Source organism: Xiphophorus couchianus, chromosome 12 (genome assembly GCF_001444195.1).
Source record: "Xiphophorus couchianus chromosome 12, X_couchianus-1.0, whole genome shotgun sequence".
Lineage (NCBI taxonomy): Eukaryota > Metazoa > Chordata > Actinopteri > Cyprinodontiformes > Poeciliidae > Xiphophorus > Xiphophorus couchianus.
The window spans coordinates 19,396,305-19,413,104 of NC_040239.1; the positions used below are offsets into that span (position 1 = coordinate 19,396,305).

General features: G+C 40.0%; 1 protein-coding gene across 9 annotated transcripts in view; it reads right to left on the reverse strand.

Moving 5' to 3' along the window:
• The window catches only part of mef2cb (myocyte enhancer factor 2cb), an 82,854-nt gene that overhangs the window by 21,032 nt on the left and 45,022 nt on the right, over positions 1 to 16,800 (reverse strand). For all 9 annotated transcript variants that reach the window (XM_028034898.1, XM_028034896.1, XM_028034900.1 and 6 more), the window contains one exon: positions 11,623 to 11,826. In XM_028034898.1, the coding sequence (XP_027890699.1) occupies positions 11,623 to 11,826 (204 nt within the window). The remainder of the gene's footprint in view (positions 1 to 11,622; positions 11,827 to 16,800) is intronic.

The window sequence follows — 16,800 nt, forward strand, 5'->3', positions numbered from 1 at the left end:
TCCACTTTCAAAAGTGCAGTGCAAAAGTGAATCAAGCCAAAGAAAAGAGGGACATTTCTGGCAAGTCCCCAGTACTATCCTGAGAGTTTATTGTTTTTCAACTACATTAGTGTCACTAAGTATTCCTTCTAACTGCCCTCTTTTCACACCTTCTCTGCTACGTTCTCAAAAGGACAGAACAATAAGACCATATTTGACCAAAGTGTGAAATGAGAAGTAGGTGAGTAAGAAGTGAGTAGGAGAGGATGATGACTTCAGACACCAAACAAAAACCACAGAATGTGTCTAAGAATACACTGATCACGTACTTTGCTGTGTACAATATGGACAAAGTCCAGTAAATGTGCAAGATCGGGGGCCGGAAATGAGGGTTATATGGTTTAAAAAATGGCATAAAAGCTGTTTCTTCTTGCTTCGCTCAGTGTCTTTCTCCATGGCCCCTTTGGAGGCTTGCTCCTAATTAAACTCCTTCTTCATGACGCTCCCTTATGACTCCACTCACAGGGCTTGTGTGAAGCAGGCACAGCATAGACAAGGTGTCCTACATACTTGAGACGCAGCGTCTCAGTGGTATCCCGTAGCTTTGCACCTTCAGCCAAGCTGGCCTAGACTGCGGTGGTAGAAGAGAAACCATCGGACAACATTGAGAAAACTGAGTGAGGTGACCAGAGCTAGAAAGAATCAGAAGCATGCTTGTTCAGTAAATACACATATTCGCAATGTCACATGCTTTGAGTTCTGTAATGTTTTAATAACAGCAAAAAGAGCTAAATTTCATAGTTTGGGTTGTGGGTGCCAACTTAGTGTCGCTCTCAAGCAAAACAGCAGAGGGTATTTGGGTGTGAATTCTGAGTGGCCCCAGGGGGTCTGCTAGGGACAGATGACGCCTGCCCAGAGCTCCCGTCATACCAGGATCCGTCTGCTCGGCAGTCTGCCACCCTGCTCACCCTCTCTGTCCCTCTATCCGTCTTTCTGCCCCCATGTCTCAGTCTCAGTCTGCTCCTCAGTCTGTCTTGGTCTCGCCTTCGCTGTCCTGCGCCTCACATTTTCTGCACTTCAACCATTTCTCGAACAGAGTCAAAACACTGTTGGCTTGATGGGTACGTCTTTATTTCTGATCTACTCTGGCTAGTTGATGGGTTGTGTTTGGAAAGAGTTCCAGTACTGACCATTTCCCCTCTGCAGTTATCTTGGCAGTGGCTGAAGGGTCTGACATGTTCAATATTGTGTTTATGGCTATTGGTGACAGCCAGGCCAGTGAATGTTTTTCAATGTCCTCAACCCATTGACTGACAGCACCAGTGCAAAAACATGTAAGAAAAACAACCCATTGATAGAAACTCTTTTCACATGTGGTAAATGGTAAGATCGTTCCTGGAGACACTTTTGAAACAAAACCAAGACAGAGGATAAGAACTAATTATCCATGTAATGGAGTTATTAAAAGGTTTAATGGCAGGTTCATTTTAAAAGCATTAAACTTAGCCAAATTTTCACAGAACAGATGTATGAAAAACAACAATGTCTCTGTCTATAGTTGGTTGTGGTTCTATTAGCCAATCACCAATGTTTTGAATTTATCATTATTAACTCTGAGTTGGGAAGCTGTTGTTTTGAGAAATACAGTAGTTAATTCTTTAGCAAATGTGTGATGACCTAGAGGTATTTAAATAAACATATACACCGTTTAAAGACTTATCTGTAACATGAACAATGTAATCACGTTGTTAATCAATTAACAACTTAGTCTCTTTTGAAACAGTGAAATTCAAGCATTAACAAAGAGGTAATGAAGAACTTCAGGATAAAAAAATATATACTTATTTTCTTTACAACAAAAAAAACATAGGGAGTGTATAGTAAATTTCAGCTGAAATATATTACCAACCCAAAATTAAATTTTGATTAAAATCAAGGGGAAAGTTTTGAAAGACCACCAGGAGCATGCTTTATTTAACCATCTGACAAACTTCATTGAGTAAGAGCATGCTGGTAAGGTGTAATGTGGTTTAATGTTTGTAAGGTTGAGGCAAGTAAGAGAAACACTGTCTCTTCCCATTACAAATGCAATGGAGGTAAGTCTGAAGTGGAAAAGTTGTGGATTAAGAGCTTCCAGCACCGGCGTACCATAAGCACAATCAGGGTGGCCTTACCGTCAGCAGGGAAGAAGTAATAATATGTTTGAGATGTGCTTTTATTCCCTATATTTCTATTTCATTTTGGGCCTGTTTGGTCTTATTCTTACTTGCTCTATTTCTCTCTCTCTCTCTCTTGCTGTCTCACACTCTTTCTCTCTCTGGCTCACTCTTTAGGTTCTGTGCTTTTCAAAGCAAAGGGAACATCAGAGGAATCAGGCTGGCTTAGTTTATTGGAAGCAGATGGCAGACCAAAGGGAAGAGGGCCACAGTTTCATGAAGCGTAGTTTGAACATGCCAGGACCATGTCGAGGGGCATGCCCATGGATGGCGGCGGCATGGTGTGTGTATCTGCATGAGCGATTTTGGGCTAGATAGCTGATTTAGTAGGTTACCAGTCTGAGAAGTGGGACCCCTAATCACAGTGTGTCCCTGTGTGTGTGTATGTGTGTGTGTTTCTTATTATTCTTCAGTGCACCCAGTAGTCACTGGGTAAGGTCACTATTGGTTTAGCTACTTTTGAGAGATTCTGTGCCTTTTAAAGTTCCTATTTATTGTGTCTTGCTGTATTGTAATCAGAAATCTAAGGCTATTTTCTGAGTTTTCTCATGCTTGAGCAAAGTTTTGATATTTCTAGTAATTAACAACAGAGTGTATGTTCTTTCTGTCTGTAGAGAGGACTCCTAGACTGTCCTAAAAATGGAGTGAAGAAAGTAATAAGTAAAATGTTTGTAGAGGTGAGGGAAGTGAACGGTTATTCACATTTCCTCAAACTATGTCTATGCTAAAACTGATACTAAGATGAGCACACTCAAACACACACACACACAATTTTAGCTAGCCAGTACACAGCAGAATACCAGATGGTGCAGTGTTTCCCATATGGAAGACACACACACTTAGCACATGTCAGAATCCAACACTGTTTGCTGCAGCAGCATCCCAGCTTCAGGAACAAAGTGGTCATTCAGACTTGTCACTACACTGTATGACACACAATGCCAGCTCAGTGGAACTGCATAAAGAGGGCACTTGTGTGTTCACCCTTAGCCTGGCCATCTTTCATCCTCATCTACACTCCAGCTGTAAAATACTTCTCTATTCAAATGAGAACAAATCTATAAGAGCTTCTGATGAAAAGCAGAAAATTGATCGGCCAAGGGTAAAACTGTGTGTTTTCCTCTCAAGTGTAGATTTACATACTTTGTATAGGTAGTAATGGGATATGAGCAGTTTATGTCAGAGATGCTACTCCAGATGTGATACAATCATATCAATACAGCTCTAAATTACAGACTCAAAAGTGATATGTAGTGACAGTGTAGCCGAGTAACTTCAGCTGTCTTCGGATGAAGATCTCAAGTCACGTTCGAGCTGCTCTTTGTTCCTACTTTGTGGTCCCCTCCAGCATCACTAATCTTCACTTAGCGTCTTTTGTCTCTCCGTCTCTTATCGCGTGGCAACATAGCAGGAAAAGGGAGCTGGAGGGGGGCCTCGAGTAACAATGACCGGCCTGCTGACCTCTATACCATGACCTTGAGTTTCCACACTCAAGAGGGGAAAGAAAAGGGGAAGAGGTGGGAGGGTACTCCAGGCAGGGCAGGGAATGCCATCTTTAAAAATAGATCTTCATTATTCTAAAATTTTTTTCCATAAATAGTTTCAAAGCACAGGGCATCATTTCATCTTAATGACTGGCGTGAATTGTTTTAGGCTGTGCAGTGGAAAAGCCTTGCCTTTTTGGCAGCGTGGCCTCAGAAGTGGCCTGCCTTTTGCGCTGCTGCCTCACCACAGGGACCACATATTGGCACATTTCAAACAGTCTATTTTTAAAACCTCCTTTTTGTTGTTGTGTGAGTACCTCAGACTTCCGCTTTGGTATTGACCCTAAAAAACACCTCTCACAGAGATCCAAGTGGTATAATTTCTTGACTGAGGTTCTGCTTTTCTGGTCAGCGGGCATCTGATGTGGAAAAAAGTGCTGAGCCTGTAGGTCACACATATTATCTAACATCTTGTTTAACTTTTCTGTAGTCAGAAAAAGCGTACAGGCAATAAAACAGGAACTCAGTAAACGTCTGACGCCGACGCCTCCGTTTTTGTCACTTTTATCTTAACAAATGCTTGAACGTACTGACAAAGTTGAAATAACATTCTACAAATGAATCTTCTCTGTAACAAGAAGACTTTTGAAAATAACCAGTCAGGGACAGTCTCTTTGGTGAAGTATGGGAGAGAGAGAGACCACGAGAGAGAGGGAGAGGGCAACATTGGAGACAAATAATAGACTTATTTATTCAGGGGATCAAATGTTTCAAGGCACCGCAAGGTCTCATACCAAGGGCCTTCTGGATGCGGTAGCCGAGGGGCAAATCTTCTCTGTTGATCTTTGAAAAGTGAAGGGGGAAGTGAGAGGGAGAAAGACGCTGAGACAGAGGGCTGGATGAATACCCTCACACTTTGCTTACTCACTCCTCTGCCTAAACACCCCCAACCTACCCAGCCTAAAACACAAGGAGGGGGCAATTAAAAAGAAAGAGAGAGAGCGACAGAGAGAGAGGGAGAGATTGAAAGCAACCCAAGTTCTATTCTTCTATCCCTTCCTGACAAAACACAGACAGCTATATTTAGCTTCATCACATTCTATTTTTAGACCGCTTCCACTTTTTTAACGTTTATTAGAAGGAGAATACTTCAAATAAAGTGCCGCTGTTCTGGGGGTGGTACGTTTTGTGGTCATATCAATTTGTGTTGTCAGTTCTGTGACTGTGAAGCATACTTATAGGGGAGCAAATAAATCTCCATTTAAAGAGTCTATTTAAAAGTTGAAATGAGCTGGAACAGAGAGCGTTGTGCAACTCAATACCTCCACATTGTGTTCTTAAAAGTGAAATCTCATAACATTTAGTTTGTGGTGTATTTTAGCTTTGGGGTAACTTGGATAAATGTCAGTACCTTAGAGAGTGTTGAAAAAGTGAACCTCGATCTTCACCACATTTTGTCATGTTCCAATCACAAACACTTCTGTTTGCAGAAACTTCAAGAAAGGGTAGAGTGTAATGCAATATTCCAGGTATTGTTCAATTTCTCATTTGAAAAATGAAGTATGGAACAACTGCAGCTCCCCCCACCAATTGCGAACCTGTGGCAGAACTTGAGATGTTATGTTTACAGATTCAGCCTTATTAACGTTTGAGTTATTTTGCAAAAGTGAATGGAAAATGTCACTCTTTAGATGTGCATGGTACTGGGTTACCTCATAAAATGTGCACATACTTAAAGCGAAAGGTTGTTTAACAAACTACTGACTCAGTATGGCTGACTACAAATCTACAATACACATCAGATTTTAATTTGCAAAAAAGTTTAAGAGCTATTTTCTTAGTTCCAATATGTTTAGAATCATAATGACAATGAATTCAACTTGATCCAGCAGTTAGTGACTATCTGCCCCCTTCTTTTAATCACTCTGTGATGCCATGTGCAAAATCTGCCATCCAAATCTTTGTTTTTAGCAAACGGCGATACTCTTAGCTAGCCAATGCCACAAGGTTAATTTACTTAGTTCGTCAAAGTAGCTTCAGCTCTTAATCCTCGTCTCACCAGCAAAAACAAGCCGTGTTGTCGATTGCTAGTAAACACTGAGGCACTGTGAATGCCGGGACAACCACACCCCTCACCTCCACCCCATGTTACGCCACATGTGCCCTATTCTGAAACCGCAGAATGGCTGCACACAAAATTACAGTGGACAACTGAAAAGGACTGAAGATATGATATGACCCCCGCTGTTTCTCTTGGATGCTGACACATGTAAAAGTAATGGAGGATAAATTACATTCAAGTCCAAGTAATTATACAGTCTTTGAGAGCCATGAGAAGCAGCCATTCAGTGAAGCCGATCAACACAGAAAACTCCCCAAGGCTAATGTTCTCCACGCTGTTTAGAAACTAAATAAGCACACAGAATAGCATACACGCTGGAAAATATTTTCACAAGAGTGCGGCAGAACACGAGCACACTGGCAGCTCAGATGAGGAGATCACATGTCGTGTTGACTTGCAGGAATTTTATGAGAAAATAGAGAAAAGGGGACAGAATTAACAAAAAAGGCATTTTTGAGGTTACCAAGTCGATCCAAATGAGACTTTGTACTATTTTGAAAGTGTTAAAAAACCACCGCCTGTTGCAATGTGAACTGAGCTGGTGTAGATGCGCTGTCTCCTAGAAATACCTGGCTTGATGGGCTTTCTCTTTATGTTTCTTCATTTGCACTCCCCCACAGCACCGCCCCCTTCCTCACACTCTTCCCCCTTCTCCGATGGACTGTCACTGGGATGAAATCACACCTGTGCTTCTCACACGTCTTGGTACACGGGTGAAACATACGCAGGGTGAAACATGGTGAGGGAGCTTTGCTGAATCTCATTAGCCAAGCAGGTAGTCATTAACAGAATGACCTTTGGAAATAATTACCAGCCTTTCTTCCTCCATCCCTCTTTCCCTCCCTCCTTCTCTTCTAGCACTCATCTATCCCTCTGTCCCTTTCCGTTTCCATCCCTTACTCAGTAGTTCCTTCTTAGAGAAAATGTAGGCAGAAGAAATGTGGGGGAAAAAAGCTGAGGTTAGGGTGTGGGAGTCAATTCGTGCTGCTGCTGTTTAAGATTACAGGGTGATCTGAACTTTCAGATTAGGTTAATCTGCTGGGAATGGGATTGGCCAGTGGCCCTCCTCTGGCAGGCAGGTCACCTAAGTTCCAAGCTCCATGTGCTGCTCCATGTGATACTTCAGCACAGATACAGGCGTGTGCAGGTTCTGTTGGAGGTCACCACAGCACTCAGCGCAAGGTATCCATGTAGCAAACATGCAGTCAAATACACGATCTCCAACACACTAAGAGGACAATGGCTCACACTGTACAGCTGAATACAACTGATACCAGCATTACATCCATTGAGGTTGTTTTCCCAGCATAGAGGACACATGGCCCCATTTACCACAACAGGAACTAACCCTTTAGTTGCATCACAAACCTGCATTCTTTGTTTCAGCAGTAGGAAGGACAAGCACATTGTGGTGCAGGGATTTGGCAAAGCCCATCAGAGTTGTTAGATTTGGTGGTTTTTCAATCTCAGCATGATCCAGCCAACTCTGCTTTGGTTTGGGCTATGGGAGCTATCATCAGTAGAGGAAACAGAAAGGACTCTGTCAATGTGCTGTGGCAATTACTCCCCACTCCCTCCCAAACATCCCCTTCTCCCCCAGAAAAAGAAATCACCAATAACGATGGGAAGAGTGATTGTTCTTAAGTGTGAACAGCATAAGACTAAAAAAAGAGAAATGGCACTTTTATCTCATCTTTTCCAAGTACAGCTCTAATGCTCTTCACATGTCCAGGAAGCCAGTCTGGCGAACAGTGAGTATGGGAAATCTATCTATGTGTATATCTGTTTCATCTGCAGCCAGACTCAGAGTGAGACGTGGACCTGCCAGCAGGACACACTTGAACCCTCCGCCGACATCCAGAGATGATGGATCAGTGTCTGTGTTTGCTTTCATCAAGCTGTGAGAGTCGAGATGAGCTCAGGTGTCTCTTTGAACACTTATTGTTAATTAAGAGGACCTCCCCTCTTGTTTAGCCAAGGCGTGATAGCTCTACATTGAAAAGTTTAGTACAGTCACAAGAGGAGTATCAGGGAGTTAGAATATCATGGTAAAAAAAAAGAAGATCAAACAGAGTTATTAAAATATACATCTCAGTTTGTTTAAAATTTCAGAAAAATCTTTTAAACTGTTTTTTTTTATTTGTGACTTCCTTTCTAATTTCCATGGAGAATCGGCAATGCCAGAGTTGCATCCAAGGTGCTCCCCTCTTTCTCCAAACAACCATATTTTAAAGGGAGGGAGGGTATTTTGTAAAATCAACATTTTTGAGCTTTGCATCATAATGTTATTCTCTCATCAAAAACATACCTTAAGTATTGCTTTGATTCTTTCATTTATGCTTGTGAAATCCTTGAATCTCCCATGACATCTATTCTGGGGTGCCTAAGCACTTGATCATACATAGTGCCACCTATTTCCACAGAAATAGATGCAGTTTCCAGCTGAGGGAGGGGCCTTAAAGAGCGCCCCTCCCCCACAACTCGCCCACTCAGCTCCTCCAAACTAGTGTCAGTAGCAATTAGCAAACAACTCTTGGAACTGTGCAACTGCTGAGCTTATCATACAAACTACTTCTCAGTCCAACGCTCCTAGGAGTGGTTGTAAATGTCATATTGGAAAAAAGTGTTGGAAAGAACAGGAGCTTCTTAAAGAGACACAGGCCAATTTCAAGGCATCAGATTGCAAAGTCAAATTTCTTTTAAGTTATGTTTGATATATACAACATTTTTATGACATCTGAAAGTAACATAGTTACTTGATTGTGCGATAAAATGGCCTTGTGCCTAGAATATAAACGATAACGCCCCTTTAAGCTTTGAGAAAACTAAGACATGCAATTTTTCTTAGTTTGCAAACAGTGTATCATAATATGGTAATATGGACTTTTTTGTCTGTTTAAATATGAAAGACACTCCCATCAAAAAAATAACCTTTGTGGCGAGCAATACGTCCAATTTTAAAACTCACAATTGTTCTATGGTTAGCTAGTTGTTGCTTCCACATACAACTATATAAGTGTTCTTCAAGATGAAAATGTTTTCAAAATGAGTCAGCAAGACAGTTTGTCCTGTTTTTTTTCTTATATTCTAAACCTACCACTGGTTTCAAACATATATATATTTGACATATATATATTTGTTGACCCTTAGAATAAAGTAATAAAAACACACCTAGAGAAGCTGTATGGTCAATAGAAAACTGAACTCAAAAGAAAAAGAATAAAAGGAGGAAGAGAGATCAGCCCTCGAGCCTCTTGTAAACATGCTGTTGCTAGAGAGGCAGTGCAACGTTCTTAGTGCCACTCTCTCAACAACGCTAATTATCAACCAAAGACATGCTAATTACATAGAGCTTTATTGCTAATGTAGCAGGTCTCTATGCCAGCCGCCCACACTGTGAGCTCCGTTCCCCTACCTCTGCCTCTCCTCCCACTACAACTTCAGGCACAGCGGTAATACAGGGAGAATGATGCATGCAGTTCAGCATGCTGCTGAAGACAAGAGCTTGTGCAGTTCCACGTAAGAAATAACACATATTCTTATGAGGGAACGTTAGTTAATCTACAGCTCTGAATCCAGCTCTTCATTTTGTTCTTGAACTCCTCCTCATCGTCCGTTCATCTCAACAGGAAGTCTGCTCAACAAGCCTCCCACGTTCCCACATCTGTGACGTTGCTAAACAGCATCACAAACAGCTTCCAGGGAAAAATCTTGACCCTTGCTCAGACCCTCCCCCCTCCTAACCACAATAAACGTGCTAGTGTCTGCCCTGTGGCCAATCCCTTTAGCTCACCGCAGCTCAGCCTGGAGGCCTCTTCAGATCGATTTCTCCCGCAGTGAGTTGCTCAAAAAGCACACAGTCCTCTGGGGATCAAATTGTAGGTAGTGCTCCGTAGCGCTCTCCCCCACTAGGCTCTTTAGCGTCTTTCCCCTGACACGGCTGTTTACACGTTAGCCATCCGGTGCTCCCTAATGGAGACACAGTTGAGGAAAGAGCTACAAAGAACTCTCGTCACAAGCACTTGCTGAAACATGTGACAGCTCTGTTCATGGGTTCAGCAGGGGCAGCTTTATACACCGACTACACTGGCAGCGAAGAGCTGGGTGCATTAAAAACACTACTGCTCAAATGGACTCTAGCTTTTTAAAAGTATATCCTAAATTGATTAGTGTGATTTATAGAATGCATAAAGCCCTAAGCAAATTAAAATTTCAAAAGAGCTTGCTAGTATGAATTATAGGCAAGTAATAAAGCATGTCCTGCAAAAGCGAATAAATTGTCATGCTTTTCAGTACAGTCCATGATAATGCACCGCATTCATTCCCTTTGTTTTCATCATTGAGGTTAGTCATATGTTGAGTGCTTAATGTAGGAACTGCATCAACACTCTTGACATTTGACTCTACCAAATGGAAATGGCTATGGAACAATGCACTACTGAAATCAGTAACCATTTTTGAAGTTTCGCTGTAATGCAACATGTTTGTTTATGCTGGTTTTAGACTTTAAACATGACAATGCCTGATTACATGAAGAATGGTATTAGCATAAGACCAAAAATCTTCAGTGCCAAAGTACTTTTATCTACATATGTAAACTGGTTTATTTTTGTATCTGGAGTGCTCTCTGTAACAGCAAACAACTAGTCTGTCACTTACTAACTCGGCAATAAGCCTAGCAGCAGCTACATGAGAAGAAAAATATGTCCCATGCTTTTTGATCACATAGCCATCTGGATTGAGCCACTGGACCATGTGTGATATTCATTCATTACAAATCACGAATATCTATGTTCCCTTTGATGTGTACTGTGTTTTTTAAGTGCTTGTCTTCAGAAAAACAGATTTAGATAAGTATGCATGTGCTGCACATGAATTATGAACATAGCATTATCCTGCTGTATATTATTAATAAAAAACAGCCACATAGCTTCCAAAATTCCTCCACCACAAGGGAAAAATCAGGATTCATAAAATTAATTTAACAAAAGTCAAAATTTAGCTTGGATAACAAAGAAATTAAATAAAATTGTCCATGTCTGTAACTGTCTTTAACTTTGCATTGAAAAGGTGACTTTATATCCCTACTCGTTTAGATCATAGCACTGCAAGGGTAAATTAGCAGACAGGGCAAAGGGCAGAAGGAGATAAACTCTGTGTGTATTAATTCAGGTATTTTGCCCACCAGATCTGATGGAGCTCCGGAAGCAGTTGTTGCATAACAGATTCACGTTAAATCTTCAGGAGGCTGACAATGTCATTTCCTGCTTGATCCACCTGCGTTCTAGTGCCTGGGCCAACAGTTCTGTTTAACGTTGCTTTGAGCCACTTCAGTGACAAGTGTCCAGAAGAAGTCAGATCAACATCCTCCTCTTAGAGGCACATCAATGCTGACAAGACACCAAGGGCAGGGTGCAGTGATTATACACCACAGGGGACAGGCTGAGAAGTCCAGATCAATAACAGACAACCTCTTGTTTGCAGGGAAGCTTAAACAGCTAGAAGAGGCCATTTAAAGAAAAATATTTTCTTGAAATTAATGACATATTGCAGAGCTTAAAATGCTTTTTCTGAAAAAAATGATTGATATTGCTACCAAGCCCCTTGGGGAAGACCAACAAGCTATGGGAGCAATTATTTCTTGCACTCTGTTAGGTGTGAAGTCTAAAAGAGAGAAGTAAGGGTTGCTGAATGAGTCACAAGCGCAGTTACCATCTGTCTGCTTGTGTGTTTGCGTGAGCTTGCATGTCAGGGAATGTGCTGGGGTGCGCGTGTATGTGTGTGTATGTGTGTATGTGTATGTGTTTTTCTTGTAACATACCTCCACAATATCAGAGTTGGTTCTGCTCTCGTGGGGCTCGTTGTACTCAGTGTATTTAAGGAGGACCTTGTCCATGTCTGTGCTGGCATACTGGAACAGCTTGTTAGTGCTGTTGAAGATGATCAGGGCAATCTCGCAGTCACACAGCACGCTCAGCTCATATGCCTTCTTCATCAGGCCAAACTTTCGCTTTGTAAATGTCACCTGGGTGAGAGAGAAGAGAGAAAACAAAATTAGCAAGATTAAAAGAAAGCCGATTCAAGCCGAGAAGATGCGAAGATTTAAAGAAATGCAGACAGAAAAAGTAAAAAATCTTGCAATGAAAGAAATTACACTCAAATGTATTTAGCTTCTTTATTTACATATTAAAAAAATCACAGATCATGTACCAATCCTGCTGTAAAAAGGAAGTGACACTGAAAAATGACATTAGAACATCTCTTCTTTAAAAACTATCGCTCTAAGGGAAGCACCACTAAAGCCAAAGTGAAGTCTGCTGAGGGTTCAACATACCCTGACTGTAACAGTCCATCCACCATACCAGGAAAAAAAGAAAAAAAAGGAGGAACTGAAAATACTCTGTCTCAGTCAGATAACGGTAAAGACGATCACTTATTGCTTGTACATCAAAGATCACAGAGGTCTATTGTGGAACATACGGCGAGTTAAAGTTTCCATCGCCAACAAATTAAGTGTCTGGTAGAAAGAGAAAAAAGAACCTTTTCTAACTATTTTATTCAATGCGTTATTGATGCATCACAGTGGACAAATTTTTTTAATGCCTTGTCAAAGTATTAATTCCATTGTTTCACATTGGCATATGTTTAATTCTTTTGTGACAGACCAAAGCAAAGTGGAAGAAAAATGAAACAGAAGCTGGAGTTTTTATTTATTTATTTTCTTTTCATAAATAAAAACCTGAAAATGTATTTTGCAAGAGTTCTACAATTACAGCTAAAATTGTATTGGGATAGATTTCTACAACTTTTTCCAATTTACAAACTAAATTGTATTCCTCATTCACCTTTGCAAATTACATACATAGAGAGATCAGAATGTTGCATTTTTCAAGATGAAGTTTGGTCTTCTCTGACCAGAGCACCTACTCTCACATGTTGCCTCACCTACAGGACTTATGGCAAATTGTAAACAGGACTACTTGTGTTCTTCTGTTGGCATTGACTTTTGTTGGTCACTCTCAAGTGTCACTTTCTTTATTTGAATGATGGATGAAACATTGCATTAAAACAGGTTTTATTTTATAACAGTAGGGACGTGCAGTCAGGTAAGGCAGTGCCTCACCTGTCATCATGACCAGTAAGAAAGATAGATGTAAGGAGTCAAATAACAATAAGGTCATATACAATTTTAAATCATAACAATAATAATGAAAAAATAATAAAAAATATATATATTTTTAATAACATTTGCCCTTACATCAAATATTGGTTTATATTTTTTATTTTTGTACTGCTGAAAAACATGGAACTAATTAAATCTTAATTCGAGTTTTTACAGCGACTAAATGTTTCAAAGAAGATCAAAACTAGGATCTTTTTGGATATTTTGGATTTATACATCTGATAACTGTCGGTTCGTAGAACATTTGTAGATAAAAAATTTTGATGTAAAAAGTTTTAAAACTATATATTTTTTTCTTCACAGTACCCTGTACTCATCTTTCAGATACAATTCTAATAAAGAAAATTGAAGGGTCTGGTTGAAACATGATAAAATACTAAACTCTTCAATGGCAAACACTTGTGCAAGGTGCTGTATGAAACAACTAGCTAGACTGATAGAATGAGTTTGCTATTGAGAAAAATATTGTCTGCTTAAAGACGTTTGCATATGCTGCAAAAGTGGTAATCTACTCAAGATAAACAACAAGAATTGTCTCATGCAACACAGCCTCCCCCTCCTCCTGTCTCTGTCTCTTTATGTGGGTATGTAGCCACATCTGTGTATGTCTGTGTGAGCCCTTAAGATTAGTAGCCTTTGCTACAAAGGCATACAAAGTGGCCACATTGTGAAAATAGAACAGCCTCTATTCCTCCTATTGTTTGGATCAAAACTAGAGCAGTGAAAGTGAGTTAATTCCAGTGAGCTGCACCTGCTTTCGTTTCCAAACCATGTGTGCAAGCTCTTTAGTGGTACGGGGAGGAGGGAAAAAAAATGCCACTGCCAGCTTCCCTGAGCAACACTGCTTGTTGTTATTGGAATTTCTTTTTTATTTTCCTATGCGACCGTGTGTGTATTAATTACACTGGAGATCCGTCTTGACAAAGCTTTTTCTACAGTGAGGAAAATGCTGCCAGAGCCATGCCCAGCTGGTTACTAACCATCTGAGTTTGTTGATTAACTGCGTGTTTGCCTATTCTCTTCTGACATTTAAGTGGGCCAAAAAATACAAAATAAACAGTGAATGAATACATGCTCTGAATACAATAAAGAGCCTATCACTGTGAGCATAAAGACCCTTTCAAGCCTTTAAAGAAAAGGTCTCTGTTTGTTGTAAATCTCCGCCATAAACAGCCACTGTTTACAGTTTGTCTTTATAACTGTAAAATGAGACATGCTTGAAAAGATATTGACAATTTTGAATTTCCTGAAATAATATCTCCCAAGAAGCACAACGGAAACTCAATATCAAAATCTTCCTCTCACTCCATCCTGTTTTCCTTTCCTTCCCTCTTTCTTTCTCTCGTTCTTTCTTTCCACTAAGAGTGGGTATAATCTTGATATTTCTGGACCCCCCTTTGCCTCTAAGGTTGTCCCCGAGATGCCAAAGCATCATGCTGAGAAAGCTGTCAGGCAACAGGTTGAAACCGCAGACTCAGAGAGGTTTCCAGCTCCTGACAAACTTGTGTGAGCAGCGTCAGGTCATGTACCTCAGAACACTCGTTAGATTCAGTGACGACACGAGGAGAAAATGCTCCCCTGTGCTCTAAATACCATGCTGACATTTACAGTCATAACGAAATGTGAAAAACACAAACCTTATTCTCATGGCTTTAGATTAACGCACAACTTCAGACAATGTGATTAATTGTCATATCCACTATAACTTGTATCATCCACAGCTGAAACCTAAACTCCCCCAGAGGGGCCTAGAAGCCTTGCAGGGACTGAATTGCATTGCAAACTGTGCATGAGCGCGTCAATAAGACGACAAGTCTTGCAGAACATAAGGTCAAAACAGGCTGTTGGGGTACATGGCATGTAGAGTGTTGTCTTCCACTGGTGTTTTAATACAAGGGGCAGATGTAGGACACAACTATCTGCTATCATAGCTCCATTATCAACTGTTCACTCTGTCACTTACTCTACTGGCGCCATTAAAGCTTCAAAAGCTGGCATGTCGCACAATCCGAAAGGCCGTGAGGACCTAGTCTCAAAACAAAATTGACATGCTTGCTTACACTGCTCGTACTATGGCTGGCAACTTATTCATCGACATGATTCTGGAAAAGCAACCTGAGCAACAGTTAAGGAAGTGATTCTTAATGTCTCATGGATCCATGTTCATGCTCAATCCAGATACAGTCTTCACGTTATTTTTGGAGCATGTTTAGCTGAGATTCAACTGATAGTGCTAAGGGATGTTGTTAAATCTTGCGATTAATTTGTACAAAGTTCACAGCAAACTACTTATATAAAACAGAACATTTCTCTATCTTTTTTGCACATGATTAAACTGAACTGCAAAGAGAACATGCTATGTGATGAATGATCAACATGGCATATCAAAACAGAAAGGGAGAAAGCTAAGGTTATTATAATTTCTCAGCAAAAATCTACCTGGGCAAACATCCTCAGAGATGTATTTTTATTGAAAGATTTTGTATCCAGTTGTGTCAAGTCAAACTAAGCTAAGGCTAGTTTTTGATTAAAGTGGGATTTTTGTATAACCTTTGGGTATACAAACATTAGTTAGTTATTACAAAAATACAAAAAATACATAGGTAGATTTTAGAAGCTTTAAAAAATAAAATAAAATAATTCCATTAAAGTCAGGTTTTTTTGTGACTGAATGCTTAAACTTCATATACTATATTTACACTTTTGTCACATTAAAGTATCTCTTTACTTTGCACAATGCAAACAAAGAAAAATATAATTAATGAAAGGTAATATTGAAAGAGATAAAACAAATTTTATAGAGCTCTTGGCAGCTAACGTAATGCAGATAGTACAATTTTTAACTTCAGATTGTTTGACAGTTTTTTTTTTGTTTTTTGTTAAAGTTTAGTTGCTAAGATAGTATAGTGTCCTGTTGCACTTTAAGTTGGGTTCATTTAAGTTGCTTATACCTCTGTGCAAAGAAAGGTACATTATCTATTGTTGAAAGTAATTAAGTTGATCAAATATAGTTTAAAATGTTTTATAAATCTCATTAAGTTTAAGGTTAAAAATCAGATGAACCTAGCTTCATAAATAAGTGCAGGCATAAAGTGACATTTTGTTTTCTTGTAGGGAAAGAGCAAATTTTTAAATGCCACCTGGCTTTTCTCATCAGTAGTTGTACAAAACTTTTGTGGAAAACATATTTTAAACCTCTCACTTATCATCATGTCATTTTAACAGCTAAAAGATGGGAAGAATCAAATCAAATTGGTTTGAGTCTCGAATCTTGAATGCAGAACGGCATGCATGCTTTTCCCACATATCATAATTCACACGTACGCTGACTTTAACAGCGCCGCGGGAAGAGAATGAGTGTGATAATGAAAAGCCTAAACTGACCAAACAATAACAGCCACAAAAATATCACACCACACCCACATATCTCAACCTGACACATACAACCTGCTACCTCCAACACACACATATAACAAAAAACCCATCCGCGCACATTCGTAAACACACATGGTGCACGGTGGTCTGATTCCAACACACAATTTAAAAATAAAGCTAGTTGGCATGTATATGAATGTTGCCGAGATGACGAGTGGTTGGTTAAATACTTAATGTGGGATGTGCTAATTTGTGATGAATCTCATCAACAGAGTTTTTATGTTCTGATCTTTGCTGTCATGGCTTGAGAACACTTTCCCACATGTGTGGCCTGATGTGACCTTTTTGGTTTCCATGTGAGAAATCTTTTATTTGCAAATTCAAGAACACATCAGTACCCGAAGCAGCTGCTGTAAACTGTTGCTCTGACCTGTTTTTTCA